The following is a 17,762-nucleotide window of genomic DNA, read 5'->3' as shown; positions in this document are numbered from 1 at the left end:
TTGCTAAATCAGAAGAGCGCAAGCTTCCAGTTTCGAGCTTTTGTAACGTCCAACCAGTCCACCTTGGCTGAATTGCTTCTGTGGGTTCCTGCCGCCGCCAGCCTCCAGACCTCGTCAAGGACCTCGATGCAGGCATCCACGTTGCGAAACCTTCGATGGTTGTTCAGAGAACAGAGTCCCTCTCTGATAACCTCAACATGTTCCGTCGTTTCGGCCTCGCCACCAGCGATGAATAGCGGAAAGATCATTGATGTCTCGGCGTAGCACCCCTTGGACATGGCATTAGACGAGCTACAGATGGCGTCCACCGACTTGCCTAGCTTCTTGCGCAACGACTCGGAATGATAAGGAATATACCTTCGAAGGACTCGGTACAAGTGAATGAGAGCCCCGTGCCGGTAGGCCTCGGCGAGTAAGATTAGAGACGTATCGCCCTGCCCGGCAGGGCAACTCCAATCCCGGAGTTGCGTTTCAATGCTCCGAGCCCTGCTGCTAAAGTCTTCAGCTGAAGATTTATTCGGTGAGCATGGGTCAGCTGCGTCGTGGAGCGATGTTGGCGAATGTGGGGTTGCCGCTGCGAAATCGGCATTGAGGATGCTGACCTCGCCGATGAGATATATGACACGAGCAGCAAGCCCAAAGTATGGATCAGCTATACCACTGGAATCAGATAACCAGTAGTCTCCGCTTACGAGGGGCCTGCGGTCAAGGGAGACGCTCATGATAATGTCATGATATGCGAAGTTGCGAAGAAGCCACCGCCCCTCGTAGCATCGCAGGAGCATCCTTTTGGGATCCTCTGTTGGCTTTTGATAGCTGCCGAGTGTCTGGTCTTCATCTCCTTCATATTCAAGACACGCTGCGGCCCCGAAGAGATGATGGACCCAGTTGTCCGTTCCGCAGGATATTGACTCCATGGAGCAGAGCACCAACGTGGCAGCGAGCCTCATCTCTCGAGTAAGAGAGCCCTGAGACATGGAAGCCTTGAGCTCGGCAAGAGCTAACCCACTGTGCTGGAGCGCCATGACTTGAAAATTGACATTTTGGAGCGCTAGGTGCGCAGAAGAACTAGCCGCCAGAGCGTACATGAGCGCCGGGGACTCGAACGCCATCGGAAGTAAGACTGTCACAGTAAACTAACGACGGAATCCTTCAAGGATACAAGGCAGCAGCGGATTGGCATTACCTGATAAAAAACAGTTGTTTTGCACATTGTTTGTTAACATGAATACCAAAGTAGCTGTATAATAGCGAAGCATCATTCGACGGCTGGTCACGATATCGCTTGGGCTCCCGCGTGCTTCGGTGCTAGTGGCGGGACTATGGGCGAGCGAATCGTAGATCCCGAGGTGCTCCAGGTCGGGATATTCGGGACTGTCTGAACTCCCAGGCTTGCGTATCTTGAGTGCCTTTGCTGGCTTGGGTGCGTCAGGCTGCAGATCGCGGGGTCCTTCCCACCGGCATACAAGGTTTAAGCGAGAGCAGTGATTGCATATGGGGTATTCCTGATGACACTTCTTCTTTCTTTGCCGGTACCCCATTAGCTACTTTTGGGACCGATGACTGACCCTTTCGGCCTTATACGTACCTATATCGACAGGTGAGGCATCCTCTCCGCTGTCTCGTGCGGCCTCCTCGGCCCCGTTCCTGTTTAGACAGGCCATTGGCGGACCGATCGTCCCCGGAACCCCCTTCGGACATCATCCGAGGTCTTCTACTGCTTTGTGTATCAAGGTCGGAGTGATAGTTCGAGGCCTTGCAATACGGGGCAACAATACATGGAAAGCAAGGAGTTGAGAGAAACGAGGGTTAGACCAACATGAGGAGATGGATATCTGAGGGGAGAGTTCATGATAAGGTAGTGGAGGTCATGTAACTATGCACGGCGTTATCGGCGGTACGGGGCAACCGCACCAGGTTGGCCACTCAGGCCGCGGCTCTCAGTGGAGAGCCCAACCAACTGCGATAAGCTTGAAATGCACGGCGCTATGGGCGGGGTGGGACCAACTTTTCGGCCCCACATGGCTCGGTCGGTGCCGGCTTTGAGGCGACTTCAACCCTTTCAAGGCTAGGTTCAGCATTGTTACCCCGGATTTCCAACAGATAGCTTCTAGACCTGAAGAAATATGAACCAAATCTCATTATCAGACCTACATTGTTCTTGCTGGGTTACCAACAGACCGATGCTGACCCACGCCGTCGCGAATCTGGGATTCTGACCATGGAGATAAGCGGCACCCTTGACTCTCCAAACGGGCTTGTCGGATCCGGCATTTCAATTCAGCATGCATGAAGATAACGATTGAGACGGTCATCAAGTGGTTGTATTTAACGACAAAACTGATACGGTCTCGTTACTGTGAGCACTTGGTATATCAACGTGTCTCTTCTCTCCAACTCGGTCGCCATCATCGCTATGCTCAGCTTCGTGTTGTAAAATTCATACCCTTTCTTGAGCCACCCCTGACTATAACGCTCCGTCATGGCGTCCAAATTTTCGGACACAAGATCCCGCGATCCTAGCTTGTCCAACGCCAAGCCGCCCCTAGCTACTCGGGAAGGGTCCATCGAAACCGGCGAAGTTACACCAGGCTCTTCGCCCCTACAACCAGGCGAACAGACGCACCGCGGCTTCAAGCCTCGACATGCTCAGATGATATCGCTCGGTGGAGCCATCGGAACGTCTCTATTTCTCGGCACAGCACAAGTACTACGCGTTGGCGGTCCTGGTTTCCTGCTGTTAGCGTATGGCTTACTGTCCATCATGGTCTATGGAATCGTCACCGCCATTGCGGAGGTTGGCACTTACCTCCCAGTAACTGGAGGTACAATGAGCTACTACGGCAATAAATACGTCTCACGAAGCTTTGGGTTTGCCATGGGCTATCTTTACTGGTATTCCCTGGGCATCCTAGTGCCCTACGAGCTGGTGGCCATCAACTTGCTCATTGACTACTGGTCTCTGAGCCCCGCCGTTAGCCCTGCTGTCTGGATTACCGTTTTACTCGTCATGATCACGGCCCTCAACTTCCTGCCCGCGCGTATGTTTGGAGAAGCCGAGTTCTGGAGTGCCGGGATGAAGATTCTTCTCATCCTCGGCCTGATCTTCCTCTCCGTCGTCCTCTTCTTCGGCGGTGGCCCGAACCGAGACATGCTAGGATTCCGTTACTGGAAAGATCCGGGGGCGACGAAATCGTATCTCGCCGAAGGCTCCAGTGGGAGATTCGTCGGATTCCTCCAGGCGGTGGTTCTTTCCTCGTTTGCGTTCGTTCTCGCTCCGGAGTATCTCATCGTCACGGCAGGCGAAATGCAATCGCCCCGTTACACTTTGCCAAGGGCAGCTGAACGTTATTTCTGGCGGCTCATCCTCTTGTTCATCCCCATCGTTATCGGCATTGGAGTTATCTGTCCCAACAATGACCCGCAGCTCTCTGCCTCCGGCACTGCTAAATCCCCCTTCGTCATTGCCATTCGTCACGCAGGCATCCCAGTTCTGGATCACATTGTCAACGCAATGATTCTGTTGTCTGCAGCCACCGCAGGAAACGCATTCCTCTACCAGTCATCTCGAAACCTGTATTCGCTAGCTGTCTGTGGTGACGCACCGGCCATATTCAAGAAGTGCAATCGCCACGGCCTTCCATACATGGCTGTAGGCGTGAGCTCCTTGTTTAGCCTCCTCGCCTATCTCAGTCTGTCCAGCACAAGCTTGGTGGTGTTCAACTGGTTTATCAACATCACGAACACGGCGGGCTACATCAGCTGGATTTGCTGCGGCGTCATTTATGCCAAGTTTAAGAAGGCAGCAAAGTATCACGGCGTCGAGTCCCCATACAGACCGTGGATTCAACCGTACGGTATCTACTTTGGTACCTTTGGCTCAGTCATTCTGCTCTTCATCAACGGGTTCACGGTCTTCTTCCCCGGCCAGTGGTCTGTGAGTGACTTCCTCACTGCGTATGTAGGCATCCCGGCGTTTCTTCTAATTTACGCCGGGCACCGTCTCTATCATAGGAGCGATGGCTGGGTGCGGAAACCTGAAGATATTGACATGTTCGAGGGTCTCGACGAAGTACTGGCGGCGGAGAGGCCGCCGCCTGCGAGAGGGTGGCTGGCAAGTAAATTGATGGTTTTGATTGAATAGTGAGACAAGAGCTGGTTTAATATTGTTGGATTACTCAGCCAGAATACAGGGAGCTGGCCAGCAGCAGTAGCTGGCCGCGGCAACGGCCGCGGCAGCGGAACCCGGAGATCCAACCTCCGGGCTGCCAATAGTGATATCTTCACTACTGCTGCTGCTGCCAACCTACCTACTCTTCTACACACAAGACAACAGAAGAATACAGTACCATTTTGATCCTTTGATTATGTTCGATTACCACCCGTACGGGTAACCTGTGATCCCAACAAATATATTCAATTAATTATTATAGTCACTTGCTTCCCGATTTATGGGTCAATCATACGTGGAATTAAAAACTACATAGTAGCGTGGCCAAATACGTGCCAACTATGCGCGAACGTTACCAGCGATTGTTTCCACTCTGGCCAGCAGGGTGACGCACATTGCCTTGACCTTGACGTCAGCAATGCCACATAACCGCGACTAGAGTACTATAGACTTGGAGAGCAATGGCACGGTGCCACAATGGAGACAGCGCGGCAAAACAATAGTCACATATGAGGAAGAGGGTACAACGAGCCCAATAGCTATTCAGACAGAAATGTTTATTAAATGATATAAAACACAGGAGATCAGAGAAACTATACATATACTCCCTCATAGTACTAGGCAACACTAATATGTCCAATAAAGTGTTTGTGACAAGGAAGTCACAAAAGTATACACTACAAGCGGTAGTGTTCAGTCAGAAGACACAGACTCCCAATTCGTCTATAGTCAACTTCACACATGAAGTCTTACACATACGACCATACCCACTGGAGAACTCGGGATCCCGTCCGCTCTCCCATAGATAAGCCAGTGAGGGCCGGATTAGTAGTTGGGTCGGTGACGACCAGCGAATACCTGGTGTTGTATGTTTTTGGAACTCTTTTGTAACTTGAGGAACGCTTCAACCTTTTAGTTTGCAATTTCTCTTGTCTGTGTTAGTTAGACGGGGCGTGGCAAGTTGACAATGAATAAATTTGCCTGAACCCGGCATGCCGCAACAGCTAGCTCTATATGGGCTCCCTTACTTATATTACAGCCTGGCAAGATTTGGTCGTTCGTTTATAAGCCTAGTGTCGAGTGTACTTCAGGATTAGGTAGTTGTGTCGGTACCGCTATAAAGAGTCGTATACAACAAGGATGTGTGGATTAGAAACTAAGCTGCACCGACTTTTGTTACATAGCGTCTTGATCTGTATATGTTTCTGACCTATATTGTCAAGCAAAGTCGTCACAAAAACGACGCCGTTAATTGCGGGCAGCAATTAACGCCTTATGTCTCTCGTGATAAAAGTTCTGTTGAAGCCTGAACAAAAGCGGCTGGCTTTCCGTGTGGGTGACGGCAAATACCATATGACGCTGCCGACGATATAATAAGTATTGCTAAAGGCCTTTACAGAGAGGTAACTTGTTGTAATAGCAGTGGTAGTGAGTTTCTTATAGTATTAGTGTCTTTACCAGCAGGTGGTTGCCTGCAAGGTTGCACAGCTTTTAGACACTACACGCCCTTGGTTACAAAATTCAAGATGTCGATAATGACACTAAGAAGGCATTGCATTTGCATGGATTCCTTTTCCCTTATAATAATAATAAGAAATACTTTTAACTCGTCGTCATAGCTGCAAAGCGAATCAAAGTGTGCCAACGAGGAGGATCGCTTCATTCCTAGTACGACATGACATGTGTTCCTCCGTTGATCGACCATATATCACCCGTGATGTATGCTGCATCGGGCGAGATCATAAATGCCAACAGAGCTCCAACTTCTTCTAGTTTTCCTAGCCTTCGGAGGGGGACCTTTTTCAATCCCTCCTGCATCGCAGGACTTGCCGCAATTCCCCTTTGCAAAGCCTCCGTCAAAATAGGGCCAAGAGCCACGGTGTTACACCGAATGTTGTCCGGGCCATATGTAGCAGCCGTGTGGCGCGTAACAGCATGCACGGCTGCTTTTGAGGCTGCGTATGCCACCCGGATTGGCTCTGGTGTGCCCATGAAATGGCCACCCATCTGTCACATAAGTCAATAATGCGATGTATCAAGTTCGCACAAAGTTCTGTAGACTCGTGGGCAGGTATGGGAAATGCAGGCCATGGCCATTGCCTTGGGCGTTGATATATTCAAAAAGGGAAGTGGGCATGGACTGCCTTGATAGGCGGTAGAAGAAAGGGTTAGCCAAAGAACTTACACTTGAGATGTTAATGATTGTGCCGCCGCCAGCTTTTTTGAGATGGGGGAGGGCGTATTTTGTTGTCAAAGCGTAGCCAGTGGTGTTGACCTGAAAGGTTCGGTGCCAGACTGCTGCATCCATGTCCAGCACTGATTTGTCGTTGCCGAGATTCTGGGGGCTTAGGTCGGCCCCAATATTCAATAAGCTGTCGAGTCCGCCCAGCCACTCGGTACCTTTTTCGATCAGGGCCTTGATCGACTGCTCGTCCGAGAGGTCAAACTCGACGACGATAGCATCGCCCCCCGAACTTGTAATTTCTGCGCCGACATTCTCGGCAGCCGCAATGTTGATGTCAGCCACGACGACTTTGGCGCCGCGGGCAGCAAGCAACTTGGCCGTGCCGGCTCCCACGCCCGTAGCGGCCCCGGCAACAATAACGCGCAATCCAGTAACACTCGCCATGGTCTATAGGGATCGAAGGGGGCTTAGGGTGGCAGTTTAAAATACGGGACAGTAGAGCGCTGGGCGTTGTGCTATAGCTTTACGAAACTGCAGCTAGCATCCGATTATTGCCGGCACTTACATGCTTCACTCTTTATACGTCGCCCTGTTCCATCGAAATGTATGGTTTGGAGGTGTCTCGGTATCGTCTAAGGACCCGATAAAAGCGGAACCGGAAGCGAAACCGAGACCGGGGCACACTCCTTGAAACCGTTACAGTGACTATCTTGGCGCTGGAATACAAAAGGTTAAACCAATAATGGACCCTGCCCAGACAACTGTGCATCTACCCAGAACAGGCCACACTTGGTATGATCACCAATAGAAACCCATGAAATAGTAATCTCCAAGTGCGTCCGGTCCTACCTCTAGGCATAAAACTGTATCATGGCATGCAAAGGCAGATTTGTTCGTCCGAAGTGTAACTGTCGATCTGTCAGCTACGATGTGCGTGTTTACAATAGGAGGTCTGTTGGACAGGCTGGTATAAAACCACAAGTCCTTCCTCACCCCACCATCGCCGTTTAACCGCTCTCCATTGTTGTTGGCTTCTTCTTCTTCTTCGCTGGAGTCACCCGTCATATTCTTTTCATACCGTGACAATGGCGGATCACTCAAGTACCGCTGCGACCGCGGCAGCAACCTTGCTCGACCGTTTCAGTTCGGGCTCTTCCGTCACCCTGTGGGCAACCGCGCTGGCAGTTGTCGCCACGTTTCTGCTCATCGTTGACAAGCTCATTGCTGCCCCCGTGGACCCCCGCGAACCCCCAGTTGTGAAGGGAACCCTTCCCATCATCGGCCATTTCATTTCTGTACACACGTCATACCCCGGTGTATACGAAAAGCTGGCGTAAGTGAACGTAGAATACTTGGCAACAAAGTCTTGAACGATGGCTGGTGGACAAAGAAATCGCTAACATTACGGTTTGCTTTTGCGTCGCGCAGCAAGCGCACCAAGCTTCCGATATGCACCATACCAATCCTTAACAAAAAGATGTACGTCATCAATAACGCACCTCTGGTGCAGAGTGCGATGCGTAATAAAATATTAGAGTTTGGCGCCCGTATCGAAGAGATCGGCCATGCTATGGGTATCGACCCAACTATTACCAAGAGGCTTGTCAGAGAGAACGCTGTCGAAGAGATCTCTCGGGTCACCATCTCTGCCCTTTCTGGAGACAATCTACTCAAGTTGAACTTGAATGCCTTGCACTATATCGGCGGTCGCTTCAATGAGGTCAAGCCGGGTTCTCCCATACAGATTGACGACTTCTATCATTGGTCTCGTAGTCTCATCGGGGTTGCGACAACTCGGGCTCTGTACGGCGAGCATAGCCCCTTTAACAACCCCGAACTGGTCGACAGTATATGGTACGTTTGTCGCCCTCCGATTCTAGCCACCTCCAGTCCCTCCGTATCTCGGGTGCTTGATATTTTGCTCACCTTGAATTACAGGACATATGAGACTGGCCTTGGAAAGCTCCAGTATGGCTTCATTTCCAAACTCATCGCTGGCAAGGCTCTCGAGGCCAGAAAGAAGATCGTCTCGGGTTTAGCTCCGTACTACATGCGCAAGCTCGACCAGGGAGAGTCCGTTTCGGCCGTGATCAGGGGCCGTGCAGAGTTCTGGCGTTCATTCGGCCTGTCTGACATCACAATCGGCGCCATGGACTCTCTTCCAGCCGCATCAACGGTCAACACTGCGCCGTCAATGTTCTGGCTGATTGTGAACGTCTTTGCCGAACCGAAATATCTCAACCGGGTTCGGAAGGAGATTGAGGGCTCATCCGCCATCTCTGTGACGCAGGAAGGCACCGGCCGAGTCGCCACCGTCGACGTTACTGAGCTGGGGAAGTCTTGTGCTTACCTAGTAGCATGCTATCGCGAAACCCTACGTGCGGAAAACACCGTCACCGGAAGCCGGACCGTAATGACCAAGGACACAACCCTCACAGACCACGAGACCGGTCGGGAGTACCTCCTGAAGAAAGGTGTAGAAGTTCAATGGAGCGCATCCGTTCTGCACAAGAAGCCGGTCTGGGGAGAAGACGGGGAGCTATTCAACCCCGAAAGATGGCTCAAGGGAACACCCGAAATCAACAAGGGTTCCAAGGAATCGTTTGTGCCCTTTGGTGGCGGAAAGCACCTTTGTCCTGGCCGCAACTTTGCATTTGCCGAGCTCCTGGGCTGCTTGGCTGTTTTGGCAGTTGGTTTCGAAATTGAAGGAGTCGAAGTCCCAGACCACGCTATGCTCTTTGAGCACTCGGGGCTGCGTTCTCCAATGTACGGAAGCAAGTCCAAGAAGGCGACCTTGAAGAGGAGGCAGGGATGGGAAGATGTGGAGTGGAGATACAAATGAGGGAACTAGAATGCCACATATTATCAACCAGATTCCCGTCGGTCAAATCTATTAGCTTTTGGACTACAGCTCAACAAAGCCTCTTGCAATTCATATTTTTTTTGTTATTGTCTGGCTCATCTGATGTTAGCTATTGCGTTTTGACATCATAAATATGAACACAACACAACTCTACAATAGAGAAATTCGCTATCAGTATTAAAACGAGGGATTAACACTGGAAACCATACAGACTCTGACAACCAGAGGGCTACAGGAAGTGTTGCTATAAAATGCTAGAAGTAGTGGCCTGCCTTCATCCATGCTAGTTTTGGATGTGTAAGCTACGTGTCCGTATGTAGTAAGGGAGGACAAGGTAACAAACGAGAGCAGTATGAACGTAGATGGTGTCTGGAATGCATGTGATAACGCGTCGATTTATTTAACTGAGAAAGTTTACCGTTTATGTCTCATTAATTGGTTGCCAGAACTCGGAGTTTACAGTTAAATTAAATACGTTTGCCCTCCCAATACCTCTTGCCCGTCCAAGTCACTAATGTCAGGTATTCGGTTTTTTGGCATCGACAATGCCATGCCAGAAATTCGGGAATAATATCAAAGAATTGGCAATCTTCCGTGCCCATAACCATACACCTCCAAGATTAAGGACCGACATCCTGACCTAGCTGGTTCTTTGACAGCGCAGCAGTCGACGCTATCTCCCGGCTCTTATTCATTATCGCACTCGCTCAGAGTATCTACGCATTGGTTAAACCTCTCGGTTATCTTGACAGAGGCGTGGATTGTATCAAGTGTACTACTCGCAATAACCTAGTAGTAACCATAACCTTATTTATAGCACTTTGCCGGAACGTTTAGATACGTCTTGTCCACTAGGCGGAATGTCTTTCAAAGCCTAGTCTAATGTTAAACTCTCCATTATTCTGCTTGACCACACCACAAACACTGCAACTGATGTTTCAACAATAGCACTTACTCATCCAAACCGTAACCCTCCAAAATCTTAGCCGAGAACCAGCTGGTAAAAACGATGGACATAGTACTAAGATATATTTCCTAAAAGAGAAGAAACCCCTTCTCCGTGATGTCATTCGAATGCAGTCTTCTTCTTAACTTTGAATCCAACAGTTCAATATCACTGGGTCCGTCTTCCCACTCGTCGTCTTCTTGTCCCCAACGCATGATGCCTTCGACAAAACAGCTCCCGACCATCGTCATCTTGTTAATCACCTGCAATTTGCCGAAGTTCCAACCGGCAAGTTCGATATGTACGTCCCCGGCATGTTTTCGCAGCACATACGGCATGAGGCCGCCTTCAAGAATGCAAACCTCGTCCCCTATACGCATGCTTTCTGGTCCAACTCCGACCTGGCCTCGTGATGTAATGAACAACCGACAACCAGCGGCCATGGTCCGGACGGTGTCTTCAATCCATTCGGCATCCTCCGGTTTGACCATCTCTTGCGGATTGAAATCCTTGGGTAGTGCGGCGAGTCGGAAAGATTTGTGAGATCCAGGTACATCATCATACGGTCGTCTGTCTTCATCTGGAGACGAGAATTCAAGAGCCTCCAGTGGCACCATCGCGGTAGACATGGCGTAGAGTTCAGTCCCTTCGTTACAGGCTCTAGCTTTTTTGTCATATTCTTGTTGTAACCATGATGACGTGTTTGAAGACTCCATAACGGCATTCGCAAATTTTTCCAATGCCCAGCATGCGACCTGTCGCTGTTGTTCAGTTTTAAGCATACTGAGAAAGCCACCGTTTTCGCTAGAGACTCGAAGGGCAAAGCAGAGACAGGCCGCAACAATCTCCAGAAACGGATGCCGGTGAATCGTCCATCCCTTGAATATTCCGTAACTTGGCTGGATGCGAAGAATAACTGAGCCTATATTTGAGAGATCACTCAAGATGACATCGCTGACGGTCTCTACGACGCCGCATGTTACGCCATTGAGCGCTAAAGCAGCACGAGCCTGGTTTTGAGAAGCCTGCAAATCCGAAGTGTACTCGACCAATGCTGGAAGACGATGAACGGGCTTCCAGCAAAGTTCAGCCCCCCCGTGAAGTAGACCCTCGAAATGCTGGCGAGGAGTGACCTTCTCGCCTTCGGAGGTGCACTGGTTAGGCTTGAGTTGTACGAACATGGCACGGCTGGCATTGTAGTAGAGACATATTTCCCCGAGAAGTCGATAACGACGCTGATCAAAGCCTGTAACCGAATTGTCCGAAGACCAGTCAGGTACCCAGGAAGGAATGTCTTTTCGGGATTTCGCCAGAAGATCGGGCGTTGTCATCCAAACAAGCCCGGTTTGTTTGATGATCTGGTATGCAGCATCCGAGAACACTTTGCCTACACCGACATTATAATCGATCTCGCCAAAGAAGTTGTGCCGAAACAGCCTTTCCTTCTTCAGATCTTCTGCGAGTTGTAGCAGAGCGAATACTTTGTCTCGGGGCTCGGACGATTTCCTATTCCGGAACTTCCTGAGCAGCCAGAGAAGCGAGCTGTTGGTCGTGAACCGAGTTATGTCGTTGAACGATCCACGAAGGCGTAGTACATCGATGGCATCTACCTTGTCCGCCATGTAGGACACAACTTTGGTTAACTCCTTGGATGTTGTCCGCGGTAGCAGAAGAAACTTCTGAGCTGCATCGCCGATGCCTGCGAAGGGCATTGTAGCACGTCCATAGGCGATCGTTAGCTTTTTGGCGGCACAGGCTTCCTGAACAATCCACATGCGATTCCACCAGTCACAGACAGCGAAGAGGCGAACTCTCTCAGACATGAGCTGGATTCTTTGTTCCCTGACCGAATCATACGTTGGGGGTGTGTCGAAGTGGTCGTTGATAAAGCCATTGGAGAAGCCCCTAGTGAATGCCGTCAGGAAACTGTACAGACATAAAATCTCGTCATGTTCAGACAGTGACCCTGGAGGAGAACTGCTCCAAAGATCGACCAAGTATCTCTCCGCCAAGACTCCATCCTCTCGGCTGCCAGTAAAGTGAACCGGAGGAGATTTCCCGAGTTTTTCGAATCGACGTTGATAATCTCTTCGGCTGCGATCTAAGCCGTCGCCGAGATAGGCAAAAACTTCTGTGGCTGAGCTGAAGATGGTATGCATCAAACCAACTTGGTGGCTCTTCTCATCAGCATCATCTTGATTGATGCATATCGAATCAACCCAGATGATGATTGGTGCTGTCTGCCGTCGAACTGCACGCAAGGCTCTGTCGAGATTGAACGTGATGGCGTGGACCTTGCCATTGACGACGATCCGGTTCGATCTCCTGGTACTGCCCCAGGCATAGGATAGGGCCGAATATTGCTGGAGCCGGTCGGCATGGTATAGCGTTGCTTCAAGATCGTCGAGCCATTCGCCTGGGAGAAGTCGGAGGAGGCGTATCTCAGAGTCATACAGTTGCTCATGATACTGAAAGGCTGTCATCATCGTCCAAAGGGGGGAATAAGGACTGACCAGGGTGATTGGTGAAACATTAATCAATACTCTACGAAGTTGAGCAATAAAAGAAGAGGCATCGGCAAAAAATAGGCAGACATGCGAGGCCGCTGCTATGCCAAGTCAGCCCGCAGCTCGTAGGTCTGCTGATTGGCACGCCGGCTGCATGATCACGAACTATCATACCAAAGCCAAATGAAGCAAGTCGTATTACCAAAACGGCAGCAGGAGGCACTCCCGATTGCTTTTATTGTGCTATTGGGTCCAGGGTAGCTCAGCCAGCTTATGAGGATCGCATCGCAGATGTAGCTCGGCTACTAAAAGCCACATAAGCTTTATGACGTCGTGTGAAGACGTCCCATTATAGACTTCTGGGGCATTTTCTTATTACTGCAGTTATTATTGCATCTCGCGACCTAGTGGACGAAAACTCCAGAGGATGGGATACGAAATGCCGCATCCCAGAGCGAGGTGTTGATGTTGAATCTGCACCTGGCTTCGGACAGGGATCCGTGCAGGGGTAGGGAGTACCCCTCCTTCAATTACATAAGCCAGCTAAGGTAAGGCAACAACGGCTTGGTCCGTGCCCGGAGAACATCACGAAAGGCTGCAATAATTTTTTGGAGCTCCAGAAGCTTCTTGGGTCACGAACAGCACAAGTACAGCCTTCCCCCCGACGACACACGAACCCTGCAAGATCCGCCGAACATATCCGTGGTTGCTGCACTCGTCATCTCAGAATAATCCTTCAAAATGTCGTTCGGAGGCCAGACCCCGACCATTATCGTCCTCAAAGAGGGTGCGTTACCCCACCGCTTTCCCCTTGCTGCCCCAGGAGCCACGATTGACAAGTCTGTTGCGCAGGAACCGATACCTCTCAGGGCAAAGGTCAAATTGTCTCCAACATCAACGCATGCTTGGCTGTCCAGGCCACGATCAAGTCCACCCTTGGTCCCTATGGAGGCGATCTCTTGATGGTCGATGCCAACGGCAAGCAGACCATCACCAACGATGGCGCTACAGTTATGAAGGTAGGAAGGACCATGCGGGAGCTTTCCGGGACGGCACACTGACGCGCGTCTAGCTCCTCGAAATCGTTCACCCCGCAGCCCGAATCCTTGTCGACATTGCGAGATCACAAGATGCTGAGGTCGGCGACGGCACAACATCCGTGGTCGTTTTGGCCGGAGAGATCTTGAAGGAGGTCAAGGAGCACGTCGAGCAGGGCGTCAGCTCCCAGGTTATCATCAAAGGCCTGCGGAGGGCGTCGATGATGGCCGTCAACAAGATCAAGGAGATCGCTATCGACACCAACGAGAGCAACAGGAGAGAAACGCTGGGCAAGCTCGCCGGCACGGCCATGACAAGCAAGCTGATCAAGCGCAACACCGAGTTTTTCACAAAGAGTACGTCCGCATGCTGCGTTTCCGCGCGCCGTTGTAGCTAACCAGAGGCAGTGGTTGTGGACGCCGTTCTGTCCCTGGACCAGGATGACCTGAACGAGAAGTTGATCGGCGTTAAGAAGATTCCCGGCGGCTCCCTCACCGAGTCGCTATTCGTTAACGGTGTGGCATTCAAGAAGACCTTCTCCTACGCCGGTTTCGAGCAACAACCCAAGTCTTTTGAGAAGCCCAAGATCGTTTGCTTGAACGTCGAGTTGGAGCTCAAGGCCGAGAAGGACAACGCCGAGGTCCGCGTGGAGCAGGTGTCGGACTACCAGGCCGTCGTCGATGCGGAATGGCAGATTATCTACAAGAAGTTGGAGGCTATCTACAAGACCGGCGCAAAGGTGGTTCTCAGCAAGCTGCCCATTGGAGATTTGGCCACCCAGTACTTCGCAGACCGCGACATCTTCTGCGCCGGTCGCGTTGCGGCCCAGGATATGGAGCGCGTGGTCCAGGCTACCGGCGCGACGGTTCAGTCGACGTGCTCCGATATCCTCGCGGAGCACCTGGGTACCTGCGGCAGCTTCGACGAGCGCCAGATCGGCGGCGAGCGCTTCAACTTCTTCGAGGGATGCCCCGAGGCCAAGACCTGCACACTGGTGCTCCGTGGCGGTGCCGAGCAGTTCATTGCCGAGGTTGAGCGGTCGCTGCACGATGCCATTATGATTGTCAAGCGCGCCATCAAGAACCACACCATCGTTGGCGGTGGTGGTGCCGTTGAGATGGAGGTGTCGGCCTACCTCCACCGATTCGCCGACAAGAACATCCCCCACAAGCAACAAGCCATCATCAAGAGCTTCGCCAAGGCTCTCGAGATCATTCCCCGCCAGCTCTGCGACAACGCCGGTTTCGACGCGACCGACATCCTCAACAAGCTGCGCGTTGAGCACCGCAAGGGCAGCACCTGGGCCGGTGTCGACTTCACTAACGAGGGTGTCACCGACATGATGGAGCGGTTCGTCTGGGAGCCGGCGCTGGTCAAGATCAACGCCATCCAGGCCGCTACCGAGGCCAGCTGTCTCATCCTCGGAGTCGACGAGACGATCCGTAACGAGGAGAGCCAGCAGCCCCAGGCTCCTGGTCAGGCGCTGCCCCCTGGCGCGGCTCAGCGCGCTCTGAGAGGCAGAGGACGGGGCATGCCTCGCCGGTAAAGTGGTCATGACAGGGAAATGAATGGGAAAAGGAATAAAAAAAGGAATCGATGAATGGCGTCTGTATGATACCTAGAACTGGCCTCCAGGGGCTTTGGCTTTCAGAAGTCCGAATAGACTGGGTCATTTGTCGCTTGTCAAAAACTAACTGAAGTTGTGGTCGACCAGTGCCAGAGCTTGCTTATCCGCTAGTATTCAGCTCGAGCAACAGCACGTTGCAGTAAATGAAGAAGAAATCACGGCTCGCTACTTCACCATGTTGCCTTGGGGGTAGTTGAAAATGCAGTGAATGAAGTTGGCCGGGGTAATCCATGCCACCCCGTTTGTAGATGAGCGCTTTGACCCGCTCGATTTGGTACTTGACGAAGTTCGAGTGCAAACAACAGCCACATCCCCCCCCCCCCCCAAGGCGCTTTCCACGAACTCCCCTTGTTGCCCACCGTGATCTCACAATTGCTAGCAAAAGCAGAACGATCCCAGCCAAGCCTTGAATGGTCTAATATTGCGGGTTTAAACTGCTACGAATGCCTGCCTGTTGCTGTGTATCAAGATGGAACAAAAGCAAAATAGAAATCACGGAAAAGAACACCACCGGCCCCGGGATAACCCCAAAGCGCCCGAATTGACACCGGCCAAGCCGTTCACATTCATCCATTGGAGTACCCCAGGGAGTACATGTCCTTGTCGCTCCCGTCCTTGTCCCCCATCGGGTCGTCCCCGTCCTCGCCGTCCTCGTCGTCCCCTTGCTCAATCAGCATGTCCAAGTCCCGGTCCACAGCCGCCGCCTCCTCGGCCGTCTCCTCGGCCTCGGTGGCGTTGAGCAAGGCCTGAAAGTCGGTATGGTGCGGGTGGTAGTGGACGTAGGGGTTCGACGTTGGCGGCGGCCCGATGATCTGAGGGTCGATGGGCTGGTACGGCTGGTCTTGTAGCATAGGGTTGTGGTGAGGGTGGCGGGGTAACGGGGAGGCGGAGGGGTCGCGGAGGGTGTGTGACGGCGGTATCGATGCGACTTCGGCGTAGGGCGACGACCGCGGCGGGGAGAGGGGCGGGAGGTGGTGGGGTTGTAATGAGAGGACGTGGCCCGGGGCGCTGACGCTTGCGTTTAAGGGGGGCGGTGTTGATGAGTTGAGTGGAGGTGATGGGTTCGTGAGGGAGTGAATCGAAATGGTGGAAGAATTGTTGGCGGCCGAAGAGGCGGCGGCGGCGGCGGCGGCGGCAGCAGCAGCCGCGGCCGCCCGGCCCCTCGCGCCGCCGTTGCCCCCGGGGGCGGGCATCTTGCCGAGCTCCTTGCACTCGGCGCAGTTCCTGATGACGTCGCTCACCGTCTCCTTGATGCGGCTCCAGTGATACCTCTCGGCGATGGTGGCCGTCGTCTTGTTGATGCCGCCGTGCTGGGCGACGTGAACCTCGCGGGCGATTTCGTACTGGCGGCGCGGGTCGGGGACAACCTCCTTGTCCTTGAGCATCAGGCGGTCGTCGTCAAGCAGCTTATAGTGGGTGGCGGCGCTCCGGAGCCTGCTTTTCTCGGCGCGGTCAGCCCCGGCCGGATACTTGCCGTACTTGAGGTAGAACTTGATCTTGTCGAAACGCTCTTCACTCACGAGTTCCTCGGATTCGCCGGGTACGAGATCGCGCCCGTAGATGATTGCGTCGATGAGCTGGCCCGGGTGCGACTTGAGGTTGCCGCAGCCCTTGACGCGGCCGATGCGCTTGAAGCCCAGGGCGTCCCAGATCTTGCACGAGGCCACGTTGGTCTCGTAGACGAGGTTGAAGACGGAGTACGTGTAGCCCAGCTTGGGCGCCCAGTCGATGTAGCACTCGCCCATCAGCCGGCCCACGCCGCGGTTGCGGGAGGCGTCGGTGACGAGGAAGCCGGCGTTGCACACGTGGCTGCTGCGGCCGGGGTAGTTGGGCTTGATGTAGAAGCTGCCGAGGCACTCCCGGGACCAATCCATGTCGTCGGTGAGGTCGGCCCGCTCAATGTTCCCGAGGAGCATGATGGCGCCGAAGTTCTGGAACCAGTAGGCGCCGAACTTGTCGGCCGGCATGGGGTCCGTCATCGGGTAGGTGTCACCGCCCTCGATTTCCTTGTTGAGCTGGTCGCTCAGGTAGCGCACAAGGGACTGGGGCACCTCATGGCGCGACGCAAACGGAATGATGGTCGCAATGGTTTGGCGATCACGCAGTGTCACTTGACGCGGGACGATGTCGACCGGGAGCTCGGGCTTGTTCGGGTCCGGATACGGCGGCGCCCCGGAGACGCGATAAATAGTGGGGCTCGCCGGATCGTCCAGCATGGCCGGCATCTTTGATGACTCGGAGGGCTGATCGGCGCCGCGGCCAATGCAAGCTCCGTGTAAGAAGAGGAGGGGTAAATTGGGTGCCGTCGGCGTTTGCAACAAGTTGGCTCTACCGACTTGTTGCAAAGGTCAGAGTCAGTCAACATTATTCAATTTACACGGTATAGCAGATAAAAAAAAAGAAGAAGCGACGGTCAATCGGAATA

General features: G+C 52.7%; 6 protein-coding genes across 6 annotated transcripts; 3 read left to right on the top strand and 3 right to left on the bottom strand.

Moving 5' to 3' along the window:
- Positions 1–8: 8 nt before the first annotated feature.
- Positions 9–1,112, bottom strand: EsH8_I_000358 (fungal specific transcription factor domain-containing protein; the record flags this gene model as incomplete). The annotated part of the gene is made up of 1 exon (XM_083267771.1): positions 9–1,112. One exon carries the CDS (start codon positions 1,110–1,112, stop codon positions 9–11), a length of 1,104 nt encoding a protein of 367 aa, XP_083118209.1.
- A 1,370-nt stretch (positions 1,113–2,482) lies between these two features.
- EsH8_I_000357 (amino acid permease/ SLC12A domain-containing protein) lies at positions 2,483–4,144 on the top strand (the record flags this gene model as incomplete). Its single annotated transcript, XM_083267770.1, has 1 exon — positions 2,483–4,144. The coding sequence occupies one exon, from the start codon at positions 2,483–2,485 to the stop codon at positions 4,142–4,144; it is 1,662 nt and encodes a 553-aa protein (XP_083118208.1).
- Positions 4,145–5,836: 1,692 nt separating this feature from the next.
- On the bottom strand, positions 5,837–6,800 carry EsH8_I_000356 (SDR family NAD(P)-dependent oxidoreductase; the record flags this gene model as incomplete). The annotated part of the gene is made up of 2 exons (XM_083267769.1): positions 5,837–6,178; positions 6,357–6,800. 2 exons carry the CDS (start codon positions 6,798–6,800, stop codon positions 5,837–5,839), a joined length of 786 nt encoding a protein of 261 aa, XP_083118207.1.
- A 641-nt stretch (positions 6,801–7,441) lies between these two features.
- EsH8_I_000355 (cytochrome P450) lies at positions 7,442–9,198 on the top strand (the record flags this gene model as incomplete). Its single annotated transcript, XM_083267768.1, has 3 exons — positions 7,442–7,689; positions 7,785–8,210; positions 8,295–9,198. The coding sequence occupies 3 exons, from the start codon at positions 7,442–7,444 to the stop codon at positions 9,196–9,198; spliced, it is 1,578 nt and encodes a 525-aa protein (XP_083118206.1).
- Positions 9,199–10,254: 1,056 nt separating this feature from the next.
- EsH8_I_000354 (uncharacterized protein) lies at positions 10,255–12,651 on the bottom strand (the record flags this gene model as incomplete). The annotated part of the gene is made up of 1 exon (XM_083267767.1): positions 10,255–12,651. The coding sequence occupies one exon, from the start codon at positions 12,649–12,651 to the stop codon at positions 10,255–10,257; it is 2,397 nt and encodes a 798-aa protein (XP_083118205.1).
- A 762-nt stretch (positions 12,652–13,413) lies between these two features.
- Positions 13,414–15,256, top strand: EsH8_I_000353 (chaperonin-containing T-complex subunit CCT7; the record flags this gene model as incomplete). The annotated part of the gene is made up of 4 exons (XM_083267766.1): positions 13,414–13,459; positions 13,525–13,691; positions 13,745–14,066; positions 14,118–15,256. The coding sequence occupies 4 exons, from the start codon at positions 13,414–13,416 to the stop codon at positions 15,254–15,256; spliced, it is 1,674 nt and encodes a 557-aa protein (XP_083118204.1).
- Positions 15,257–17,762: the final 2,506 nt, after the last annotated feature.

This window comes from Colletotrichum jinshuiense, chromosome 1, assembly GCF_051148585.1.
Source record: "Colletotrichum jinshuiense chromosome 1, complete sequence".
Taxonomy (NCBI): domain Eukaryota; kingdom Fungi; phylum Ascomycota; class Sordariomycetes; order Glomerellales; family Glomerellaceae; genus Colletotrichum; species Colletotrichum jinshuiense.
The sequence above is the reverse complement of the archived record's forward strand: the minus strand, read 5'-3'. Positions and strand labels throughout refer to the sequence as shown.